This window comes from Lepisosteus platostomus, chromosome 15 (assembly GCF_059453375.1).
Source record: "Lepisosteus platostomus isolate fLepPlt1 chromosome 15, fLepPlt1.hap1, whole genome shotgun sequence".
Lineage (NCBI taxonomy): Eukaryota > Metazoa > Chordata > Actinopteri > Semionotiformes > Lepisosteidae > Lepisosteus > Lepisosteus platostomus.
Window position 1 is genome coordinate 24,319,142 of NC_142625.1, and position 26,246 is coordinate 24,345,387.

Genomic DNA, 26,246 nt, shown 5'->3' on the forward strand with positions numbered 1-26,246 from the left:
GAGCTGCACTGTAATGCCAGCTGGAGAGGTGAGAAGAATGCCTTGGTAACAGAGACTGAATGAAGAAAAATAAGACAACTTCCCATCTACTGTATATCACCCAGTACTTTTCCTTAGATCAGTACAGTAAATGCTCTGGAGACTTATGGACGGCTAGCTTGATCACTGCAAAAGGCAAGCCTTCAACATAAACTGACTTGTTTCTATACAGAGGAAAAGACAGGCACCTCACAGTTACAGCACATGTTAACTTTTGGCTTTCGTCTTGCGGACAAAAAACATTTTTCCCCACAAATGTCCCTACGTTGTTGACTCCATTACCCTGACTGCAGCAGATTTTCAGATGAAGTTCTCTCTTGTTTCTATTGCAGTTTTTGCAATGCATCTGGCAATAATGAAAGACTTTGGGATGATTTAACCACTGGGTGCCTCCATTATAGCAAGTACAGTGCCTCATTAAAGAACATTAGTACTTTAGCACAGGGCTCCTAATGGATTGACACAGCAGTGACAAGATCATTAGAATTACATTGCTTTGTTAGCTGATTTACTGAACATCAACTTCATCATTTTTTGACTGCTCTGCACTTACAGTAACTATGTTCTAAAATTTGCTATGCCAAACTAGACATCGTCAACGAAAAGGCATCAAATACTAAATGCGTAGTGTGCTTTACTCTGATTTGATTTGTAGGTTGTAGAAATTACTCGGATAAAACTGAAAGAAATTGTTGACGGAATCAGACCAGGTTGAAGTTGAAGGAAACGAGAAAACAGCTCACTTAAGGGGGTTTGTGTACTGTAGATAAACTGTGTGGCGACTCCTGTCAGCTCCTTCCATATCATTATTCCACACAGACGGCACGCATGCTGTGCTTCACACACAACCTAGGAATGAAGGAAGACTCTCAAGTTTTTCCATCTTTCATTTGAAGGACAACCCCCACCGACGTGAATGGCAGGAAATAAGTCCACCAATATAAGTACAGTCCTCACTAAATAAACATCCACTCAGACACGCAAGCAGTAACACTGTGTATTAGAAACCAAAGGCAAAATACAAGACCACAGGAAACATGATTTACCCATTCTGAACTTCATCGATTTTAATGTCTAAGTATTTCTCTTGGATAAGTGTTAAATGACAACAACTGTCACAGAGACCCCGGTCCAAATAGGTGGATTGGACCATAAACCTAATGGAATTACCTCCTATAAAAATCATCTGCGTGTGACACCGCCTGTATGAGATGCAGAAATGATCCCTCTCTCCTGCCACTGAAATCATCAGAGAACCTGTGTGCAGCATATTTTACAGGGCACCACGCTCACATTTCCCTGAGAACATTTTCGCCAAGTTTTTGAGATGAACTGTGCTGATGCTCCCACAAGCCTGATTTGTCTGCCTTTTATTTCAAGGATGAATAAGATGCTGCCTAAAAAAACCCCCCCAGAAACTCTAAAGCTTCTGGTATTAGTTATTTCTCTTGTAAGCTGCACAAAGAGAATTAATTTGTTTGGGCTTTTGATTTGTGCTATGTAATCTGCTCGCATTACCTTCTACTGACTTTTGCTTGAAGCACTCTACACAGCCCTTCTTGCAAACTTGGTAATTACTGTATATTTTTCCCCAGATAACTGCTTTATTATGGTTCTACCAAGGCCACCTAAACAAGCTACACTTCTTAATTCATGTCCTGAGTGCATGTCTTCTGGCTTGCAGAATTCTTGCAAATGACTGTTTATTGTCTCTGTAGATTTCTATGGCTTTATAGTTGATTCCCTGGCTCTAGAAAGCAGAACACAGTGAAGGCATCTCCAATACAGGATTATACAAGCTGAGAAATGAGCACCCAGGAGGGTAGGAATTATTAGTCAATCTGAGACTGTGCTCTCTGCGTAGATGTGTTAAATGGCATTTCTGGAGACCAATGTGCCTCCAAGTGTCAGAAGGGAAAGCTGCGAGGAGGATGTTTGTCAGTCATTTTCAGTGTTGCTCTGATCCCTGGATTTTCCAAACTAATCTCTACTGAAAAGGGAAAAGTAGTGATTAGGCACAGGTCTCTTGCCATGTTCTAGAGATTAATTAACCAGTACAAACACAGTACAAAGTACAAGGCACAAAAAGAGATTTTTGACTGTATGTCAAAAAGACTTGGACCATGGAATATAATAGTAACAATCCCACAATGCTGCATTCTTTGAATTGTTCTTTTATACAGTAAGCGCTTGGTAAGTCAAATTAAATAAATCAAGCTCTCCTTTCTCTCCCATTACATTGATTGTTCTGTGGCATTAAATGTCTGCAAACCTGTAAAAATCTTAGCGTTTGGTGAGTGAATTCCAGTTACTCTTGCTGTCATAATCTGAACACCCTCAGCAGTAGAGGTGCACAAAACTGAAACGACAAACAACACGAAATATTGAATAAACTGAAAAGATGTCAATACAGCTCAAATTTTGTTTAGCGGCACACATTGCTGCCTTTGATTCATGACACCTGCTGAAATCTCAAAATGACTAAACGAGGCAGCTGATCATAAGTAACTCCACCCAGACCTTTGTGGCAAACCTGGTGCTGTAGCTTTCAACGCGCTCATGCTGAGCACCCTCTGCTGTGTGCACACCGCACAGCGGGGGTCGTGGGGCCGGGCTGAACTCGGATCAAAACAATTCTCATTCGGCAGGCTTTGACCCTCAGGGCAAACGGGTCACCACGAGGAACACACTCCCCCGGGGCTGTGGAGGACTGCGCCCAGCCTCATGCTGCTGAGTGAGTGAAGCCGGGGCTGGCCAGCGCAGCATCCTCAGGAGGGCGCTGTGACCGTGCGGCGTTCCTCGGGGTCACATTGGTGAACCCGACCAAATTCTTCAGTGCCAGGGCAGGTGGTTTACTCGATAGGGCTGCTGGAATAGCGTCAACCAGCTCCTTCATCATTCGTAGCAGCGGCCTCACGACCCAAGCAGCCGGCCATGAGGGGTCCAGACATGGACCCAGACACTGTCGCCTCGAACCTGGGTCACAACAGACAGAGCCGGTTTACCCGGCCAGTACAGATTCCAAAATGATGGAGGGGCCAGGGAGGGAGAATTCTAAAGTAGAGAATCATTGAGGCATTTAATGTCAAATGAACGGATGTAAATTGCTCGCCCTCTGATATGTCTTCTGACTCATCTGGCTGTGCCTGGAGTACCGTAATTACTGTAGCCGCCGGGGCTGGGAAGGCCGGGGGACAGGCCTGACAGATTAACGAAGCAGTGAAACCCTTTGACGTACGGAGTATAAATGGTATCAAACACGGGTGAAGCGATGACTCATTCGTTTTTTTCCCCATCCTTGACTGGACGCTGGAACACTGCTGGTTTCAACTCACTGACAGCCTACTGTGGGCGGTGAGACAATAAAAAATAAATATTATAACCCCCACCCCCCCCAAGGTCTTTTTTGTTCCTGTTCTGCTGTATTTCACACTTTGGTTTGTCCTATTCCCGTGAGCATCCTGAAAGCTAACCTAGAATTCCTAACCAGCTCCGGAATACCGGAATATAGTACGGCCTCGTTGTGAGAGAGAGAGCCAGGAGCCGATGGACCACTGCAAGCCGAGAACTCAGGTGTCAAGACACCTTTTCCTTTTCAGTTCTAACAAAACTGGTTCAGCTCAATCTAATACCCCCGTTGATTCAGTTTGAGAGGGGTACTCACTTGACTTGCTGTGGTTGGGCTGCAGACACCAGAGAGCTTGTGTTTGAGGCGTGTTAACAAGTTCATTTCACAGCCGTCGGAGTGATGGGCATTTTAGGTACACCACTCGCGGTGTGACTTTTTTTTCTATGTTACTGGATTCCAGTGCTTATTTCCGATCACATGGTTTCCATTAATTCCCTTTGGGAGGAGATTCGGTTAATTACAACCACAAAACTGGTCTGATCACCAACCACGATGACCAAAGTTAGTTGCTCCTGTATTCAGGTCTCGACGGGACAGATATGGTTGTCATTAGGTGACACTGGTGACTCATCCCAGTTTGACTCGCATTTCATTCCGCTAATGATCAAATTTAACCCCTGGCACACATGTTGTTTTATCGTTGCACTTCTACCACTGTCTGAACATGAGATCTTCCAACACATATTGTCAGCACATTATAATATGTATGGTATCCCAATGGGGTTCGTGCAGTTTCAGTGACAATTCCAATGGCTTCCAGAAGTCACTGAAGATCCATACCGCATTGAATTCTGCCTCATAATTTACAGACAACAAAATAAGGACTAAATATGACGTAACAGGAGAAAATGATACATGAAGAAAGCACACCTGAAGCCATATGCCCAGTTCAGTAATGGAAGAATCACTTATTTATCAATGTTTATAGGCAGATGCAGCTCACCTGTGCCACCAGACCACTCCTGCAACCCGTCACCTCAAAATGACGAATGTGTCCGTGCTCAGTTTCTCAGAATACACTTCTCAGCGAGCTAACTCACGGCTAGTTTTACACCGGGTCCTGTTCTGGCTGCAAGCTAGTGGCAGGTTAGGGCCCCTGGACCCCGACTGGAAAGCTGTGGGCTCGAATCCTGGGTGGGCTCCAGCTGTTGCATCCTGGGAGAAGGACGTCTCTCCAGCTTCCCCAGCCGAAGGCTTGACTGTATCGGTGGGTTAGCTAGAGCAATGGCCATCACAATGTACTTACTAAATTACTACTAATTCTAGTAAATAAATTCCTTAAAATGAAGCCACTTAGGTGTCTTAAATGATTAGTACTGTATTAAAGCCCCTTGCTTAGTGTACTAACATATCCCAGCTGACCCTGTGCTAATTTTGTGTCTGTGACTAAATACACTGGGTAAAGAAAGATACTGCCTTTTAGATTGGGCATTTCCCAATATCATAAATCATTGATTTTGCAATAAATATACTTACCAAAACAATTGTGGGAAAGTAGTGGACAAGATGGGAGAGACCAAAGCACTGATGTAATTTGTGGGAAACACTGACAAAGTGTCAAATCCTTCATCTACCCTTCCTGTTTCAGGGGAATGTTTATTGAATCGGAACATTTTCTATTCGTTTCTTTTTAGGCTCTATTTAAGAAAAAAAAACAGGGCTCATGTTAAATACACCACCAGGCAACTCCCAGCTGTGGGTGGCCCTGTGCTAGAAACTTTCTTTGCAAACCACCAGGATGGGGGAAGGAACGGGAACAGAGATCAGATCATGACAGAAAAGCCATTTGCTCATGCTACTGAAACTCGAGCACTAGAGCCGGTGAGTGCTCACATGCGCATTCAAACCCCACGTTCGGGGATGAAAGCCGTTCCCATCTTCACACATCAAGAGCATTTACATCAGCCTAGACGTCCTCAGGCATGCTGGAGCACTTATTCCAGCTTGGCAGGACCTGCTGGACTGGAAGATGCTCTCAACTCGTTGTCCCTCCTGTGGGGGGTGCCCCACAGAACTCACTTCTACCGCCTCCTTCTCGGCGCGCAAAGGAGAGAAATTCTGCGCGCCGCGTCCGAGATGGACAGGCAGGGTTTTCTGAAGAACAGCTGGTTGTGACCACGAGTGTGTCCTTTTCAATTCGGTATTGAAAGACAATCCCGGGAGAGCCAGGGTATTGAAAACAGGCGAATGGCTGTTTGTGTGTGTGTGTCAAGGATGAGTTTTATAATTCACGCACGCTGTTCTCTAGAAAGTGGGGCAGGACAGGTATTACAGTTGCTATGGCTAATTAGCAAGCAGTGAGGACGCTCAGCCTGAGCACGGCAGCATTCTTCCACATACCCTCAAACGGTTAAACCACATCAATCCTAAAGAGTGCTCTTCGGCTTTTAAACCGCAGAGAACAAGGTTTCGACTCTTAACTATGGGTGCTGCAAAAGGAGGTTGTGTAGAAATGATCACATTGTCATTTTTCTCCCCGGGTATGGGCGTTAAAGAAAAAAAGCGTACAAGGCCGGTATGTGAAATTTTGTAACAGTGGTTTTACTTTCAATTCAGACTTGAACACTCAAATAGTAGAGATGCTTATTTGCTGTATCGGTTAAGCCCAGATGTCCGGGGTATTGCTGGTTTGAGTCTGGACAGTCAGCCAGCAGCGAGAGGGATTTTTCAGAAAACCGGCGAAAAATTTATTCGAATTCCGCTTGCAGGGTTATCGTCGATTTAGGGCAAACGGGCACGTCTGTGACTCGCCTGGCACCTCTGATTCTGGGTGCGAATCGGCGCTCACTGTCTCGTAGACCCTGTAAGACTCACAAAGTCAAAAGAAGGACGATAGACGCCGAAAAAAAGGCGCACCTCCCGAGGAACAAAACTGAGCTCTGCGGGTGATGTTTTAAAGTATCCTTGTTGTTACAAAAACACAAATGTTATTATCCTTTTGTTACTTGGGAAAACGTGAGTTTAAATACAAATATGAACAAGAAAGCTAAGATGCCGTTGATAAGACAGATCTGAGGCAGACGCAACACTGTGTCGCCAAGTAGTAATATTGTCCTCTGTTCGCATTCGTTTCTCCAAGTACGCATTACTAATTATAGCTTTCAGGTTGAAAAAAAAACTCATCGTTGTTCACCAGAAAGACAGGGTTTCATCTTTAGATCAGCATCGATGCAACAAATGGACAGACAATTACAGTATATACCTACAGTATAAGAAACCGCCCTGCATATAGAATCGTTGTCGTTTAACATTTAATTTTTAAAGGTGTTTGCGATTCTTTGGGGGGGGGGGGGGGGGGGGGGAGGGGGGTGTATCTGAGGAAACCTGGTTATATAAAACAGGGAAACGATCAGACTTCATGAATGAAGTGGTTTGCGTCAGTGCCCGAGGTCTGAGCAGAGAGGCAGCGCGCCTCCTCCTCCGCCAGATAAAAAGCCAACTTCTGGGGGAGCGGCGCTCTGGGCTGCGCTGAACACCGCCGAGCGCTCCCTGCCTCTCTCCGCGCCGTCCGCCCCGCATTCCCCGGGAAAAAAAGGGAGGAGGAGGAGGAGGAGAAGCAGAAGAAGAAAAAGAAGTTGCCCGGCCACACAATGGACGAGACCTCCACGCTGCTGGGCCGAAACTTCTCCCGGGACTTCCAGATGCTCAGCCAGTACCTGCTGGCGGCGGCCGGGAACGCCTCGCGCCCGGCGAACGCGACGCCCGGGGAGCACGAGGAGGACAGCCTGGACGTCAGCACGGACATCTACTCCAAGGCTCTGGTCACCGCCATTTACATCGCCCTGTTCGTCGTCGGCTCCCTGGGCAACTCCATCACGCTGTACACCCTGGTCAGGAGGAAGACCTTGCAGAACCTCCAGAGCACGGTGCATTACCACCTGGCCAGCCTGGCGGTGTCCGACATCCTCATCCTGCTCCTCTGCATGCCCATAGAGCTGTACAACTTCATCTGGGTCCACTACCCGTGGGCTTTTGGGGGAGCCGTTTGCAAAGGGTATTACTTCTTGAGAGACGGCTGCTCCTACGCCACGGCGCTCAACATCGCCAGCCTCAGCGTGGAGAGGTACATGGCCATCTGCCACCCCTTCAAGGCCAAAAGCATCATGTCCAGGAGCAGAACAAAAAAGCTGATCAGCGCTATCTGGGTGGCGTCGTTTCTCCTGGCGACCCCCATGCTGTTCACCATGGGCCAGACTTACACCAACAACGTTCAAATCTGCACCACCATAGTCTCCACGCACACGGCCAAGATCGTCCTGCAGGTGAGTGAAAGGGACTTCGCGACAAGACAAGAAACCCCCCAAAACAAAAAAGTGCTTTTCTCGCACCCGAGCCACCAGCTCAGCTCCGGGCGAATCGAGTGGAGAAACACGGTGGCGCGTAAAAACAGTCGGTCGACTGTCCTAAACCTGCTCTGTAACATTCATAACACAGTTACGTAGTATTTGGGTAGTGTTATTAAACTCTAACAACGATAATAAGTCATAAGTAGAGTTGGTAAGACATTTTTTAAACATTATCCCGCGCCAAGGACTACCTGTTGCATGTTTAACTTTTACCACATCTTTAAAAAAATAAAACGATCGTCAGAAAACGCCGGCATGTACCGTTAACGTTGCGGGCAGCAGGAACGGCCCCAGCGGAACCGCACGACTCCCGGGCCCAGCCGCTGAGGCAGTGCGGCCGGCACTGCGCCACTTCCACACGGCCCGGACTCGACAGACTTGGAGAGAGCTCCGTCGCTCTGTTCAGTACGGGTGTCCTTTAAACAACCCGGTAAGAGTAAAAAAAAAAAAGTCCAGATTTATAGAAAAGACATGAAGCAGATCTGGACTGTCTGAATCCAACAGAAACACACAGATACCTCAGTACTTGACACTTATTCTTCCCCCCAAGACACGCTCTACGTGACGTTTACTGTTTAAAACGAAACGGAAGAATGTGCTCAATGGGTATAATTAATGTCATTACAGTCGAGAGTGCTTCAATTACACCTGCCTGCGCCGCGGTTTCTGGTGGTACAGTACATGTCGTGTATCGCGCTGTGTGATGGAGGAAACTGGTAAAAAAATAAAATAATCATTCTTCTTTAATACATAGAACAAGTCGTGTGGTCTTGTAATATATGGAAAAAATAGATTGGCTTACTTAAGAAATATTTATGCACCGTTGTTAGTTTTAGGTTTGGTTTTCTGTTTTCTAAAACGACCCTTAGAAGTCACCTAAAATTTGAAAGATAAAAATGTCCAGTCGTTATTTTTAAATATGTTCACTTCTCTTGTCGTACAGGAGGTTTTCCCCATTCTAACAGGAATAATATTTACCCTTGACAGATCACACCTTCTGTATAAATTATCGCAAAATGTTGGTCCCGAAAATGAAAAAAACAACAAAAAAACAACACAATTAATGCTACTGTAAGTGCGTCGAAACTGTGCTGTTAGAAGACACAGCCATCCAGCCCTGCGCAGCACAGAGCGCACTTCAGGAATGTTCTCCGGCTGGGTCACGTCGTGGACATTAGAACTACCGATTATGCGTTACAATTGCCCAGAAAGCAATAGCCACAACAATAAAACATAATATATTACAATAGATTTTACCCTGTGCAATAAGCAATATTCACAAATGCGTTCTTGCTCACAAAGTCATCCCATCACAGTGCGTGGTATGGGATACATTGCACTTTGCACACACGGGCTGGGAGCATTTCAATTACATCCACGATGTCAGAGTGTTCTGATGAGATTGTTTTAACAGATATACACCTTAACCCTGACGTGGCAGTAGGAGCTTGGCTCTGCTGTGTGGCCACCAGAGTTTCAGAGTTTGGACCGCCTGAAGTCTGCAATACAGTGGAGGCTGAGCTCGAAGCAGCATTCTTCCCCATTTTAAAACCCACACTCTGTGTGCAGGAGAGGGAAAGCAGACAGCCCGCTTGGCTCGGCTGTATTTTTCATGGGGAATGTCGGAATTGTGTTCCTGCGCAGGGAGAGATCTCCAAAGGAAAAGATGAGGTTGTCTAGGTGACAAGATCTGCGTTTCTGTTGAGCCGATGCAGGCAGGCAGCGAAATACTGTACCTTTGAAATGTTTCCAATTTCACAAGTGTTTCACTGCTGTGTTTTAATGCTCAGCGTGTAAGAAACGTAAAAGCAGAACAGTAGTGTAGAGGGTAAAATCAACTCACAGAAGAGTCTTTTAGAAGCTCTGTAACACAGGCATTGCAGCACCCAGGGGGTAGACTGCCAAATCGCTTTCACAAACCTCTTATTCAGTACAGGGACGCGGAAAAGCCAGAGCCTATCACAGGAAGCAACGGGCACAGGGCAGGGTACACTCTAGGTGGCACCCCAGTCCATCCCACGGCACACACACTCACACCAGGGCCAGTTTTCCCAGAAGCCAATTAAACTACCCAGCAACAAAGCCGGAGCACCCATAGGAAACCCATGCAAACACGGGGAGAACATACAGACTCCACGCAGACAGCACCCCAGCGCTGTGCCACTGCGCCACAAGCTCGAATCCTTTTCTACAGACAACCTTCTAAAAAAATGTCAAGATTTAGCTTTTTTTTTTTGGTGTAACTGGAATATGCTTCATTTCAAACGACTTTCCGAAACTAGCCAGTCACTGTACCTGCAGTCATGGGAGGGTGAGACCTTTACAGTACAGTAGCCACTGCGGATCTGACAAGGTAGAAGCTGGAGCTTGGACTTCTGGTGCTAAAGCATTCTTACCTGTCATTGCTCTTCGGTTACCTGCTCCTTTTTCTTGGTTTCCATGTATTTTTGAGCATTTGTACCACATTTGAATTGTGCTTTGAAGGAAAGCATTTCGTGAAGGCTGTTCTCCCTGAAGGGCACTACAGTATATACCGATAAGTTGATCGGTGATATTTTACACTGATCATTCACAGATCCACAACGACTATAGGACTGCATTCCAGTTAAAGCTATCTGGCTTCTCCAGATTCGTATACATTGCTCACTGCGTACCTACTGTACTGTACTGGAAAGACTGTAACTATCCTTCACCAGTGAGGAAAGTCAGAGAGTTAAGACCTAAGGCAGGGAATAGCACACCAGTCTAATGGTGCCAAGACAAAACCAATCAATTGGCAATTACTGGATGCACGAGGTGTCGTTAAATGGTAGACTATCATTTCTGATACTGGGTGTGCAAACCTGTTTTTATTCAGCAGAAAGGAAAATTAAAGGTACAGTATTACAGGGCAGAAGCCCCGCCTTCGATGTCTTTGTTGCCTTTCTGCTTTTTGTTGCCAAGAAACTGGTCAAAATGGCTGCTATTGTATTCTTGTCAAAAATATCATTATTCCATTTTCCTAGTCAGTACCATAAGGGCCTCCATGACTCTGAGCACTGCATTTTCCAACGAAGTGACAAGAGTTCAGTGCGAGTCTGGAAGCATGGATCTACCGGAAAGGATAGATTCTTGCAGATTGTTCATCCAGAACATGTAAGGGAGGAAGATCTACAGCTTTAGACAGCAGAGTATGAACTAGAGAAGAGTATTACTTCAGCAGCATTCATTCTGACATGAGCAAAGAAAACACTGTATGTACAGTGCCACCAGTCATTCAGTTCATGTGAATTTTCTTCTGCAATACCGGGAGTACAGGTGTGCAATTGTAAAAGAGAGACCAATGACATATATAGAATTGGAGGAAAAATGTTTCTACACAGACAAGAAAGGTAATTATCTTATTCCCCTGGGATGTCAACATTTAAATAGACAACATTACTGCCATTCAGGCACAAAGGTAGTAAAATCAGTGATATACAGTAAGAAAATGGACTCAGTGCAGGGGTAGCACTAGTGATTCTGTAAATACATATTTAAAAGCCTTGGAGCTTATCACTGACTAACAATCAGAAAAAGAAGAGTAACAGACCATTCTTGAGGGATGCATGATGTCACTTTAGATTATAAAATGTATTTCTAGACTTCGCCATTTTGAAAAGATCTTGTCCCAGGGCTCAACTGGCAAAAGTGCACATCTGCAGAGCAGCTTGAGCCCTGCACTCCAGACACGCTGTACAGTAGCCACTTCCAGCCTGGCCATCAGCCAGCTGTGCCCTGACATCCCCACTGTTCCACTGTTGGCACGGGTTCGAGTCAGCCAGTGTGCCAACAAGAATAGTGCCACTTCCCCAGGCATAGCCTGTTCTCCTGTAGGGCATTGTGGAGCATCCCAGCTAGGGGCACAGAGTTACCACCAGCTAAGCCTTGTCCGGATATTTTATAATATATTAACCTTAGACACACTTTCAAATGCTATTCTAGTCATCTTTTGTATAATTCAAAACCTTAAACTGCATACACTGATAGACATATCATCAGAGAAACAGACGTGTTTCGGCCATATCGTGTACAGCTACTGTATGTCACTCTGAAGAACCCTGATAAGGGTGGATCAGCTGTTACGGCTGCTCATGGGGACTTAATTTAGGCAAAACTGCAATTCAAACACATTTTACATAACTGATAGATTAGGAAAACCTCCTTTCTATTCAACGTACTGATTTATTTAATCCCAACCCTCTGTGCTCACTGGACGTATTCCTGTCCACTTCAGGGGGCGCCGAGAAAGAAAAAACGATGGACCGGTTACTCCGAAATCTCCAAAATAAATAAACACCAATTCTAAAGCATAAATACTTTTGTTCTAAAATGACAGAATAAAATAACAAAATTTAAGTCTGAGATTTTTTTTTTTTTTTTTTTTTTTTTTGCTTTTAATGACTAACTTTATTCTTGCCACCACATCTGACCTGTCTCGGCAGCACAATCCGCTCCTTTAAGACTCCGGGATCATGAAGTATACATGCAGGAACTGAAATTGGTCGACGCTGAAATGGAGACTTCCATCCATACAAACCAGGCTTGCCATTTAAGAGAAGTCTGACGCTCCTGTAAATGACATTTCAGTTCCTTTTGCTGAAGTACTTAACAAGGCTTAAATAATCCAGATGACACATTTATACTAAGGGCTGCAATTACTCTCTTCAATTGCTCGAGTTTGTTTTCATGCAGTCTGATTATCTGACACAGCCCGAGACTGGAAAGGGGAAGAGCAGGGAATTGACTGGTATTTATCGCCAGCTGGTCAGGCACGTGAGCAGAAGGCTGCTCAGGTTTCACGCCATTAACAAGCAACCACTTGTTTATCTGCAAAGAAACGTCACTTCTCCTCCAGACTCTTTACGGCTTCAGTCCCTCTTTAAATACTGTCACCCAGCTCAGGGACGCTTAATTCAGGGCTGATGTCATCTCAGTTTCATATTCAGTGATTAGAAAAGGGCTGAATGAGTAGGCTCATGCTCCCTGTTAGGGCCCTAATAGGATTCAGGCTTCAGAGGTGTTTGTGGACAGACCAGGCATTTCAGTCATCTTCAGGAATAAGCGCAAAGCAAAAAAGCATCTCAACATGCTCTCGGTTGCAGTTTGGGCTTACGGAGAGGGATAGCATGCTGCAGGTTTCATGTACATTTAAAATACTTTGGTGACAGCAGCAATACCACACTGGTGGTTTTTGTTTTGTTTTTTTTCTACAGAGGACGTTATTTAGAGTGCTGATCCTTCCAGCCGATTTAACTGGTTATTCTGACTGAGAGGAAATATCTACCTTTGCAATCAATATCCATTAAAAAGAATGTACTGTATCTTTAACTCCATTATTACTTTATTTACGAGCTTCTATTTGAACATGGTTGAACTCTAATGGAGATTAAGTTTTGTGGACATCACGGTTGAAAATGTTTTGATCCTATTCTGTTTTAACTAAGATGTACTGAACACCTGACAGACTGGAGAACTGTTCCACGGCCACTGGTTCAAGGTTAACTCCACTCCTGTTTCACTATACTGGCATGGATAGGCCAGCTGTACTTTAGCTTTCCCTTAGAAATTTTGCAGTCATGAAATATTTTCCTGCAGACTCATAAAAAGCAATCTACCCTAAAGAAATCCACACCGACGCCAGTCTCTGTTACACCTTGGCAAAAAACATCAATAAACAGCATTGTGATTATTAAGAGCTGCGTATAACATTTCTGCAATACATATCTGTGTACCACTCTTACAGTATGTCTGACAAGCTAGCATAAACAAAAGCAGTACTGTATATCATAGACTAGTAATAAATATAAAACCCCAATACAAGATGAACAGTGAATACTGTGCATTAAAAAACTATTATGAAGAAGGAAAAGAGTACCTGACAGATTGTACTTTTCAGCAACGGACTGTTGACAAAACTGTTAAGATTTAAAAGGAAGGTGTTCTAAAACAGCTCACAATTCACCTTCCACCACAGTTATTGTGAGAATACTTTCAGGTTCTATGAAGTCAAATATAATCCTGACATTCATTTACAAATAAAACAGAGTGCTCGAAACGAAATCCCCAGATAGTGTCAAATACTATTTTCCACAGAAACGAAGGCGGTCACAAGGAATTTTTTAGTGAGACTGGATGAAACATGTCATTGCCCAGCAAATGCCATGATTCATTCATTTCTCTAGCACCTCATACTTAGGCAAGCATAACTACTATCCTGTTAATCTTCCTGTTAATCTTTCCTGTTTTAATAGCCGGTAGAGAATTGTTTTTTGTATGCACAGTCATATTCTCACCTTTGTGTATTTTTACTCCTCGGGATGAAAGAAAAAGTAAACAGCTGGAAATCTCAACAAAAATATTCTTTAAAAATGTAAAAATGTTATTAACAAAAAGAGATAACACATTCTGCAGGAGATAGCACTTAAACCACTGCAATGAACATTCCTGCTTCACTTTTCTCTCACACGAAGGAAGGCATTTTTAAAATCTTTGTAACTCTTATGCTACAGTATATACCTGCAATGCAAATAAATAACCCTTGCTGTCCCAGATATACTTTACCATACAGTGATGTTCCCTAACAACCAGTAGCTTTCCTAACCTTCTGATTGCCTCATGCAGTGTTGGGCTCATGAGTAGGCAGCTACTGCAAGAGAACACTCAGGCAGACAGCCTGAACTTCACACTTGCAAACTCAGAAGTCACATTTCACAATGGGCACTGAAGTTGGGAGCTGTCCAGCACACAGTGCTGAGTGAGTTTCAGCCACAACACGGTATTGATAATTGCCTTCATACCTGCAAGTCAGATTCAGTTCAGCAAAAAACAAAACAAGGGAATTCATTTAGGATTTGAAAGCTCTATTTATCGACCTAGCGAATTAGTTAAGTCTGTTTTGAAATTGTTCTTGTCTCTCAGTCTAATTGGTGGCTGAATACAGCCAGCAGGGTTAAAGAACAATGCTGGTGTGAATATGGAATATATGAAAAAAACAGATCTGAAACTACCTTTACTGTGTACTCCTTTCCAGTGCCTTCGAGTGTTTTATTTTGCCAGAAATCAGAGCAGGTATTTAACCTTCATATTCTTTCATCTCATACTAAGCCAGGAGAACAAAATAATTGTTACCTTATACAGGTTTTTATTTTAATTTAGCAATTTCTAGTTGTAAAAAAATTCCAATTAAATCTGGACCTTGTAAAACAAGGTGCATCACCACCTGTCTTAGCTATGTCCACCATCAGTGCACTGTACTGTATATATATTTTCCTTGCCTTGTCATAAAGGAACAACTGTACCCAGTGGGTCACAAACATTGAAATCATTCTTCATCGGATATACAGATTAGCTTGTTTCTTCAAGTCCTACAATTCCTGCCTCCCCCGATCATTATTCACAGGGAATTTAAGATGCAATGCTTTTTTTAAAATCTGAATAATGTCCTCCTCTTTGTTTTTTCCACGTCCAAATATCAGAAGGGAAACGGTAAATAAATTAATTTCACCGTTGAGTGATTTCATACTGTTTTACAAATGTGCCTGGACTCTGGGTATTGTACTGCCATATGCTTTTGTGGTGCCTCTTAATCACTGCAGCTGAGGATGCTGGCAGAGCTCTGCAACAAGAGGGATTAAGCTGTGTCTGCAATTAAGCAGCATCGTTTGGGGATGACTCCCTGTAAAAAGGAGAATCAGAATTGGGCTTAATGACTGTATGGTAATGAACTGCTTCCTTGAAAAACTTCCAGGTTTGTCATTTATTGAGCTTTGCAAACAACAGACACTAATTTATTATAAAAGATAGCGAATGCATTTTTGGATTTTATGTTAATTGACATGACCCGAACAACATTTACCAAATCTCAATTCAAAAAGTATTCATGCATGAAGAATAATGCAGCATTTACTTTGCTGCTCCTCCTCAGACATCCAATACCCTCAGGGGATCTATGGATGTTCACCGAAAAAGAAAAAGATCCATATTTCAACAAATCAAAACACCCGAAGAAGCAGAGCAGTCTGGGCAACTGGCACGCCACAGGAGGTGGAAATCCTTTCTGACTCAAGTTAATGGTTTTCACTGTAATCACATTGTCCGCGTAACTGAGAAAACATCTGGAAACTTGTATCCCAGCTTTGTTCAGGCAGTTATCCTCGTTTCACATTTCCACACAAAGCTGTGCTTGCCTCATTCACACCGAGCTAACACTGAGTTAGAGGACGTGAGATTAACACTTAAAATCGCATACAGAGGTTTTTGTGTGTAAATACACGTGTGATGACACTTTGTGAAACTACTGTACAATTACTATTCTGTAGTCTGCACTTTAAAAAAAAACTACCGCTTAAGAAATGGCATCATTTTATTATTTTTATGGCTTTCATGACAGTAATACAAAATAAATATAACGCAAATTGCAAGACTTACAGAATGCTTTCCGTCCAATTTACAAGAAACTCTCACATCGCTTTCAAACATGTCTCATTGGCAGCACTGCTCTGACAGATCCAGAATACACTTAATGATACATAATGGTACCGATACATCAGAATTGTGAGATTTTACACTAAAGACCCATAAAGCATTACCATCGTTTTAAATTTGCAAACTACCGCGTCAAATGTTCAGCAAACAAACAACCACCAGTAATACATTTAAATGGCTTTGTATCCTATTTGTGTCCTATTTCAACCTGCCTTCCATCAATCCTTCTCACTCACGTAACTGCCAGCCCTCCAGAACACTCTTGTCACATTTGCTGTGCAATCTTCCAGCACCCTCCACCTCTGTACAGCTCATGCCTGCCCTGCAGACACAGCTTTGCCCCTGTATCCAGGCAGTCGTCCGTGGGCTGCGAGCTCCTGCTTTTGGAAAGTACTGTAGCTTCCCCTGCCTGAAAGGGCTGTGAAAACAATTTCCTGTGTGTTATCGAAAGCTACAGTTTCTTCTGCCATAAACAGAAAATGATTGGAACAACTGCTAGCTCGGCTTACCACACCTGCAGGGTGCAGAACCGAATGCATCTCTGGCTGAACTTTTGCAAGCCAAACAAATTAACAAATGAAATCCCTGCTCAACAGACTAACACCGCATCGGGTATTATCCCAAACAGTTCTTCGTTTTGCACAGCCATTCTCGGTTGTGGTCTCTATAGGATGGTCATGAATGATGATGGGGAGTTTTATTTTTTGGACACAGCTAAAAAACAATAATGATTTCGCTAGTTTCTTGAGGTATTGAGTTGAAGGTCGTTATCAGACCACCGGGTTGTTCCCGAGTCAATCATCTGTCAGTATGGAGCCTTATCATTCACCGAGATGAGTTCTATGTTTACAGAACCTACAGTATCTGACTATTGCAATAGTGACAGGAGAGAAATGACACTAAGAAACAGTAAGATGAAAAACAACAAAATTTGGAGTGCCAAATTTGGGAATAAAGTGGTTCATCAAGCTCATTTGGTTATCAAGTGATCTGAAGATCTCATCCAGCCTCTTCTCTCGAGTACAAAAAAAATTATTCAGACTCTTGAGCATACTAACATTAACCTGATTTCTTTTAGTTCTTTGTTGGGTAGTTTGTACTTAATTAAATTATTCTAACACAAGGGAGATTATCTTGCATCTTTAGATTATGCTGTGTCTTTAGCAATCTCACTGTACTCTCTAAGCTTCTGTAATGGAAAAGAACGGTTTGAGGCCGTTCAGGAAATGTCGCTGGCAAATGTATTGATCCCTCAATGCACAGCCCAAAGTCCATATTTTAATGATTTAAAAACAGTTCATAAAAAATGAAAGATGGACCATGGAGCATCTCACTGACTGGAAAAGAATGAAGAGCTGAGAAGAGAGATGATACAGATTCTCTCGTGTTTTCTGCATCATTTTGAAGTCGAATCATTTTCTGGTAAAACTTCCAACAGCACCACCTCATCCTGTATATGTGCTCCTTCTCTCAATATTTCCTTGCTGACAATTATTTTTAAAAGCATCTTGAGTGCTTTCTAGCTGTCTGGCATGTCATCTTTCAATTTTTTTCCTCGTCACCCTCTCGTCTTGGAAAAAACTCCGACGTGATCACAAGAAGATCAAAGTTTCATCAATCCCTGGAAGACGCAGGACATTCCACACGGAGGCTCATTCCTCCATTAGAATTAATACCCCAGGCACTGGAAGAGCAAAAAACCCTTTGATATGGAAAAAATGCTTTTAAGAAAGTGAAGGAGTAAGAATTCTCTCCCCGTCTTAGAAGGTAACTCGGATGGCTGTCATTACATTTAAAAAATGAAAAGAAATGGCAGATATTATAAGCGTGACAGAGGAATATTTCAAAGCTAAGGAGACCCAAAAGTGACAAAGAGAAAGTTTTCAGTACTGATGTTTGAATTCCAAGCTTTCAAGGTGACTAAGGGATGTTGGAATGTTAGACTATCGGCCTAACCTTGCCACAACTACATTAAACAGAGTTTCTGGATCTGTGGAAGGCAGTGTGGTTTGGTCATCAGCACTGCTTCCTTGCAGTTCTAATGACCCAACTGGGCACAGGCCTGTCCTGAACAGTGAAAGTTGGGCACAGCCCTGTCCTGAACACTGTGTGACAGCTGGGCACCACCCTGTCCTGAACAGTGACAGCTGGGCACCGCCCTGTCCTGAACACTGCCTGACAGCTGGGCACCGCCCTGTCCTGAACACTGCCTGACAGCTGGGCACCGCCCTGTCTTGAACAGTGACAGCTGGGCACAGCCCTGTCCTGGACAGTGGGCACTGCAAGACAGGTGCCGTCAGCCTAATCCGTCTCTCACAGGAAGAGGCAGGGAGAGCCCCATGTGCAGGTACTGTACCCCAGCTTTTAAAGCCCGATTGTGATACAGACCCAAGACACTTCGCTGCCGCTGTAAGAAAATTCAATTTCTCAGCCATGCTTGGCAGTAGAATATGAAACCTTTCAAGCTGCAGGGTGGAAAGGCAGTGTGGACTCCGCGATATTCTCTCTCCTGCGTTTAAAAATAAACAGCAAGAAGACAAAAGGCACAAAGCGGAGACAGAGAGCTTCACTTAACCATGGAGATGCTCCCCATCGCCCATTCATCGTTGCACTCCAGTCTCTATGGAAACAACAGATGATGAACACAAAAGTCCGAAACAGCAGCTGTATCTGAAGAATATAAAATGTTGGGCAAACAAGAGGAGGACATTTGGCCCATGGAGCTCGTTTGGATGTGAGTAGCTAATTCACCTGAGAATCTCATTCTACAGTAGTTCTAAGCCAACTGAAAGAAGCTTGGGGCATCCAGCTGTTCCCGACCTCCGCTGGTCCCAGTTCAAAGGGAAATGTCAGCTCCTGTTCATCCATGCAGAGAGACAGCAGCACTCGCACTGAACCGACTGAATGTTTAATGCAAATGTACAGTATCGGATGATAAACAAAATGGTTAAATGCATTTTTGACTCCCTGTGCTGCAGACCATAGAATTATAGATTGCCGTCACCCTCCTAAAATAGAAGAAAAGTTTTCCTGACCTCTTCGCTTCGGAAGTGCACTGCAGCCACCAAGGGAAAAACTATTCTCACCCTTACCCCGTAATTCCGAGATAGCAATGATCACCTCAGTGTGTGTAAAACCTGTAACGTTGTGCACTGAACGCGAGCCTTACTATCTCGTCATTACAAGATCATTTTCTCCTAATTAGGAGATAAGGGCAGGGATTTTTTTTCCTTGGTGGCAGCAATGTGCTTCCATAGTTCATAGTGCTAATTACAGTCATCACAGATGTATCGTGTTTAGCTGTCAGCACCACCTTATGCTTGCCATCTTAATCTTAGCAATACACGTTTTAAAAGATATTCTAGGGTTTATTAGACCCCCTAACTTAACACACAGGGACAACTTTCATGTATCCTCAAACCTAGGCGATATTTTGCTCAATTCTTCCATATTCGTTTTTTTGTATTCAAGAAGGGACATTATTGTTTCCACCTTTCATGAAAATGTAAACATATTAAAATTTCTACATTAATATAATTCTCCATTTCATCAAAGGACCTCTTTATAAAATTAATTAAACAATTTAAACTTGAGAAAATTAGTGTCCGTTTTCCCCGAATCTTCCAATCAGTAATACACTGCAGTTATGTAGCAAAAAGACAAGCTGGGCTAGATGAGCTTCAGCACATTAAAAACTGTGGCTGCATTAAGCATCTCCCTTCAAAGTGATAATACTCACCACATCAAAGGCTGAGAGAAAGACTTTTAGCACATTGGAGATACTCAGACTCCCTGTCGTTCATATTTTAAATGTCCCATTTTTCTTACATAAATGACACAACAAGATTGATTGTTCTTCTTCATATTTTTAAGAGCAGGCAGATGAGCATTTCATGAGATATTTCAAAAAGAATAACCTACTTTGAAAGACTCGGCTAGTGAAGCCCAGTGCCTGGCATTACAAACTCTTCTGTTTGACAGCTGGGCCTGACTGGGCTGGCAGGCCCTACAATCCACACACCCCTCACACTGAAAGGGTTCCCTCGAACGCAAAAGGCCTTAAAAGCAAAAACGCAAGTTCAGTCACCTCACAGAGTGATACAGTACACAAAATAAATGAGGTGAGGCCCTATAGAGCAGACATTCAAACTTAATTGACCGAGTATTGCTTAAAAGAGGTAAAGGATTTGCCGCCTTATACCAAAACATTTGAATGATTAATACTTAATAAATAGATCTAGCCTGGCTCGTGCTTCAGAGGATCCTTATGCTCTGAATTAGTATTAGAGGTAGACAGTGACAACACTTAAGATCCACTTGTAATTGAGACAAGAATGGAGGGAGGCTGAGGTTTTAAATCAACGTGAAATCTGAAAGACTAGAGATTAAAATGGGTGTTACATTGGGTTGGAGTGAGTATGAGCTATAAGAAAACAGCTAATTATTATTTTTTTTTTAAACTGTAGGCACAAAATGTCCTGGAATAAATAGGCTGTGGTTATTGCTAGAATGCACAGCTGCACAACTAAACAGTAATTTAAAATTGATGCGAGTGGTTTTCTCCAGACCACCGAACACAATTCTTCACCATCCCTCCCCTGCCTCTAGATCAAGCCCTAACCCACAACAGATTTAAAGGGCCTGGCAGCAATAATTAGACATCAAAATATAATTATAGCCAGAGATGGGAGGGGATGGAGGTGGAGAGCTCGAGATGGAAAACTCATCAATAAAGAAACTCTTTAATTTTAATAAACGCTCCAGTAACAAACAAGGTCTGACATTTCAAAGTGCTGCCACAGTATGGAAGCAATAAACCATGTGAGTTATTAACTGCGTGTGCTGGCCTGCAGGCTTACAATACATGCATCCAGCCATACTCTGCAATCACTGCAAACTTTCTACAGTGGCTGCACAGTGTCTGCGGGTACAGATACATTCTGGGGCTCAACCTTTTCATTCCTGAACACAAAAGACTGCAAGGCAGACTGCTACAAGTGTTCAAAATCCTCAAAAGCACTGACAAGGTGATCCCATCAGATTTCTCCAGACTGAACCACGACACATGAACTAGAGGGCACAAGAGTAAATGAAGTGGTGACAACAGAAGGCTCTTCTTTCCCCCAAATGTTGCAGGAGTATGGAACAAAGACTCGGCTTCACCAGCTCAGTGATGTATTTTCTTCCAGCCTCTGAAAGGGGGTGATTTTTAAATGTCCTGAAAGGAACATGTCAGATCTGCAACATTTCACAAAATACCTCATTATTGTCACGCTTTTACCCTTTGTTAATGTCACAAAGGTGACTCAAAGCAGGCAAAACCCTGCTGTGATTTTCCTTTGGGTATGATCTTCATGAAGTCATACATGACGATCCATTCTAGAAGTCCTTCACTGTGCTCTGGTGTTACCAGGATGCATAATTTTGTAAAATTAAGGATAGAACACTAATCTTACACAAAAATATTATTTTTTCCCCTAAATGTTACACTGATTAATTTTAGCTGTATAGTTTATGCCCACATTGATAAAAACACACTCCTCCTGCCCACCGGAAGAAAATGAACATATTGTATAAACACAAGCACTTTTGAGTCTCTATGCATCAACATTGTTTTAAGTGTTGATATTGGAAATCTCATGAATATTTTAAAATACGCTCGACTGTACCCTGCTGCCCACTGCCTACTTTGAAACCTAATAAGATTATGCAAATAAAAAGCTGTCCATCGCACCTGAACCGACATACTAATATATTCTGAATATATATATTCAAGAAACTGCACTATTTCCAGCAGAGCTCAGAAGTATTGATCTTGGAAAACATTTCTTTAGAAATGCATAACTATGTGCTGCAGAATTCTGGAAGACAAACAAGAGCTTAAGATAAGATGAGAGAGAGAGATAAGATCACTTTATTAGCTATATACAAGTTCTTGTATTAGGAATTTGTCTTTTCGCATACCCCAGCTTGCTCTCCATGAGACACACAGACACACAGAAGCTTGGGGTCAGAGTGCAGGGTCAGCCATTGTACAGAGCCCCTGGAGCAGCTGGGGTTAAGGGCCTTGCTCAGGGGCCCAAGGGAGTAGGATTCCTCTGCTGGTTGCGGTATTTGAACCAGCAACCTTACAGCCCCAGGCGCAGATCCTTAGCCACAGAGCCACCGCTCCGCCCCACTTGGTAATAAGTTCAGCTTTAGAATTAAGCATTTTGAAGCCTGACTTTGTACGACTTTATAAAGTCTACCGTGAATAATTTCAAAGTCTCGGTTTACCCTCGTCTGTCTAATTAGAGGATTTGACTTCCCTCGTTAAGTTGGCAATCAGATGAGATGCACAGTATTTGACATTCTCAGAAATCTCACGCTTTTCCTCTTTGATCTGTCTTGGTTTTGACTTCAACTGTGAATCGTCTGTTTCAAAGGGAACCTGCTGCGATCTGGAAGGTGGCGGTGAGGGTCCCTCAGTCAGGACTTTCACTCTACCCCCTGAATGATAACATGAACATTCACACAGCGCCATCTGACTTGCAAATCCGAAACATAGTGAACATCACACGCCAACCATCTAATCTTTGACCCAGGCACACACTGGTGTCAACGTACAGTACCTTGCCTTGATGAACAAAATGAGAAATCAGCACAGCCTAATCATTCCAAGAACGCTGAACCAGCTGTTTTATGTATTGGGTGCATTATTGGGATTCGTACATGTTTTTGTTTGTAAGATTGCGAGAATGGAAAAGTGACTTTATCACAGCCTGTCCTGCTGTAATCTTTTACTTCATGAACACCTTGGCCCAAATAAAATACTACTTTTACTGCATCTTGGTACGTTCCGTGTATAGTTTATAGTTTAGGAATGCTAGGCGCTTACATTGGTGTTGAGCCACTGTTCTACAGTTCTAAGGGAAATGATTTGTGACTCAAATAAAAAGTCAGTTTTGAATTTCAAATTTTTGCATTATAATCTTTGAGAGCTTTAGAAAATAAAAATAGTTTTTCACTCTATATTCAGTATGTTTATGCTGCATTGAATAATAATTGATTGAAAGTGATTTTTCTATGTGTTAATGATGGATGTGCGCTTGAATAAACATTTGGCAGGTGTTATTTTTGTCAATTTCCTCCCTGAATTTACATCAGAATTATTGTTACAAATTTCCTTCTGAGTTTTCTGACTTATGCTGATAAAAGCTTGCTCTTACGATGCAGCTAAATGCCATTGATAATTTAATTATAACTTGCCAGAAATAATTGAATTCTTTTTGTAACAGCTGTCTAATCAGTTATTTTTAAAGTTATTTCACAATAGAACAAGGACAAAATTCATGCTGTTTTCTGCTGTAACTTTGCACACAGGAGGAATGACAAGAACAGTAGTCAAAAACATGCCTGACAGATTAAATATATTTTGACGATTCATTTTTACTTTCTAATAACACTATATAATTAGTAACCCTTTCCTACTATAATTTTTTTTCAATAAAGGCTGTAAATTATACGTTGTTAGATTTAAGAAATGAAATACAATAAAAGAATGTGAAAAATTGTTTTCTTAGACATAAGATGCGAACTAAAAATATTAACCACCATCAACCTTCTTCTTCTTTTTCACAGCCTTAGTCCCAGACTGTCCTGGGGTCAGCTACCACCATCAACGTTAAAGACAAAAAAAAACATTAAAAATGACTTTTTTGCCTGAATCAGATATAGGAAATTTTGAGCAAACCCAGAAAACCAAATCAGTCTATTGTTTATAAAACAGTATATCTAATCGATGCTTTAAAGTCAATGACACTATATCTCCCAGATACAGTATTTGTGGTGCATATCTATGTTTATCTATTATATGTTGCGGTGTTATTTTTAAATATCACTGATCCAAAACTTCTGAGTCACAGGCATCAGATGAAACTGGAAGACTGTGCCGAGATCAAAAAGTAAAGTTTAAAAAGTCCCGAAAAAGTAAGAAATGTTTTTCATACCAACAGGCTTGATATCGAATCCGTGAATGCCGGTCAGAGATGAGGCTGCAGGGACGTATTTAACATCTTTATAAAAAGAAAAACACCTTACGAAGCGATCGGGGCCACTGTATCTGAACAGTTTGAGAAGAAAAGGGCAGCTTGCTGACTTGTTTTTTACCCCCTTGCTTTCAGTACTCTTCAGAATCAGCGTGGGGCGTACAGCACAGCGGAGCCAGTCGTGGCCAAGCACGTTAATCAAGTTCTGCTCTTCTCCTTATCCAGGTGAATGCATTCCTGTCCTTCATTTTCCCCATGGTTGTGATATCCGTGCTGAACTCCATCATTGCCAACCAGCTCATCGAGATGTTCAAGCAGGCCGCCCAAGACAGCAGGGTCAGTGCCAGCGGAGGAAACGCCACGATACTGAGTGTGGCCGTGGAGCCCAGCCGAGTGCAGTCTCTCCGGCACGGCGTCAAGGTCTTGAGTAAGTAGCCCTAACCCCCAGAACTACCTTCTCTTTGGTAGTTCAATGCATTGGCGTTAGGCGGCAGGAAAACAACGAGCGACTCTCCCACATCTGCACGTCAGCTTCTATGCTGGTGATCACAGGAGATGAAATCATCAGACCGGCCACAGATACGTTTGGTTTTAATTTGGTTCACCAGGCTCTAGTGATTGGTCCCAGCATATGAAACTCCCCCTGAAAATGGGGGGCCTAGAGTAAGCGACATCCCAGGGAGATCAATTCATCAGGGCAGCCATGAATGAGAGGTGTCCATCGCGCTCCAATGTCAGTTTCTCTGTAGTCCTGGTACAGCTGGCACTGCTTGCATTGAGAATAAAGTCCCCCAGGAGTATGAAATTGCATTGAGAGACTCCTCCTGGAAAGGGAGAACTTAAAGTAGCCAATCACACCAAACCTGCATGTCAATAGGAGGGGTGGGACTGGAGCAGCCACATTGGAACCAGTGGAGAACATGTGACCTCCACAACCCAATGACAGGGCGCCCCGACTTGGAATCAATTCCAGGAGCTGGACCTGTGAAGCTGAAACGCTCACACCCAAAATCCAAAGTCCTGCACATTAGACCTTTGGTGCGTCAGATGTTATAGACTACTTAAAGACAAGGAAAGATACAGTTGACAGCAAATTGATAAAAGGAAGTGTTGAGCTCGGCAGTCCTGGAAATGTGGTTTTAAAAGGATTTTTAAAAAAGCTATGGTTCTGTTTCAGTATTCCACCAAGCCTAGGACAGACATGATCGCTGGTGTGGCGTTATAAATCACCTATGAGTATAAAGGGTTGTGGGATTATGGAACAGGTTTTTGAAGCCAATACCCTGGCTCCCTTTAAGGTACAGCTGGATGGGATCATTGGAACATTGACAAAACACATTTCCAAAATAACTGAGGAAATCTCAAGCTCCACAAGTTGCACAGTTGGTTGGACACTTTCTTCCCTCTCTCTTCCCACTGGTGCTGTGCATACGAGAAGATCTCATGCTTTGCTTAGGCAACAGACTGAGACCGACAATGGAAACCTACACTTTTAGATGTCACCCCAACAATTGTCTTCTTCCAACTGGTCATGTGACTGAGGATGGCAACTTATTCCTACACTGCCTTCTGGGAAATGTGGTTTAGACAAGAACCGCCATCTTGTATCTGCGTACCGCCCTCTTCCACTGTAAAACCATCAGTGTTTCGCATTTTAGCAATGAGTGCAAATCCAAATAGGTTTTAGAGATGAAATGCAACATGACATGATACATTATTCCTCAAAGGACATTGCACTGTACTTTGAACACAAGTTATCATCACGAGAACATGCTGAGGTCCATCAGTTTTGCACAACTTGAATGTAAATCAGGATTCACTTCAGAGAACCAGGTGAGAACCCCTTCAGTATCATCTCCAGCTGCACAAACCGCATGAAAACGGTTGCAAAATGCTGCAACACTTGCTTGGACACATCTA

The 26,246-nt window shown here is 43.0% G+C and overlaps 1 protein-coding gene across 1 annotated transcript in view; it reads left to right on the plus strand.

The window, feature by feature from the left end:
- Positions 1–6,747: 6,747 nt before the first annotated feature.
- The window catches only part of ntsr1 (neurotensin receptor 1 (high affinity)), a 33,530-nt gene continuing 14,031 nt past the window's right edge, over positions 6,748–26,246 (plus strand). The window contains exons 1-2 of the mRNA XM_088608457.1: positions 6,748–7,710; positions 24,552–24,753. Coding sequence (XP_088464583.1) covers positions 7,039–7,710; positions 24,552–24,753 — 874 coding nt within the window. The 5' untranslated portion in view covers positions 6,748–7,038. The remainder of the gene's footprint in view (positions 7,711–24,551; positions 24,754–26,246) is intronic.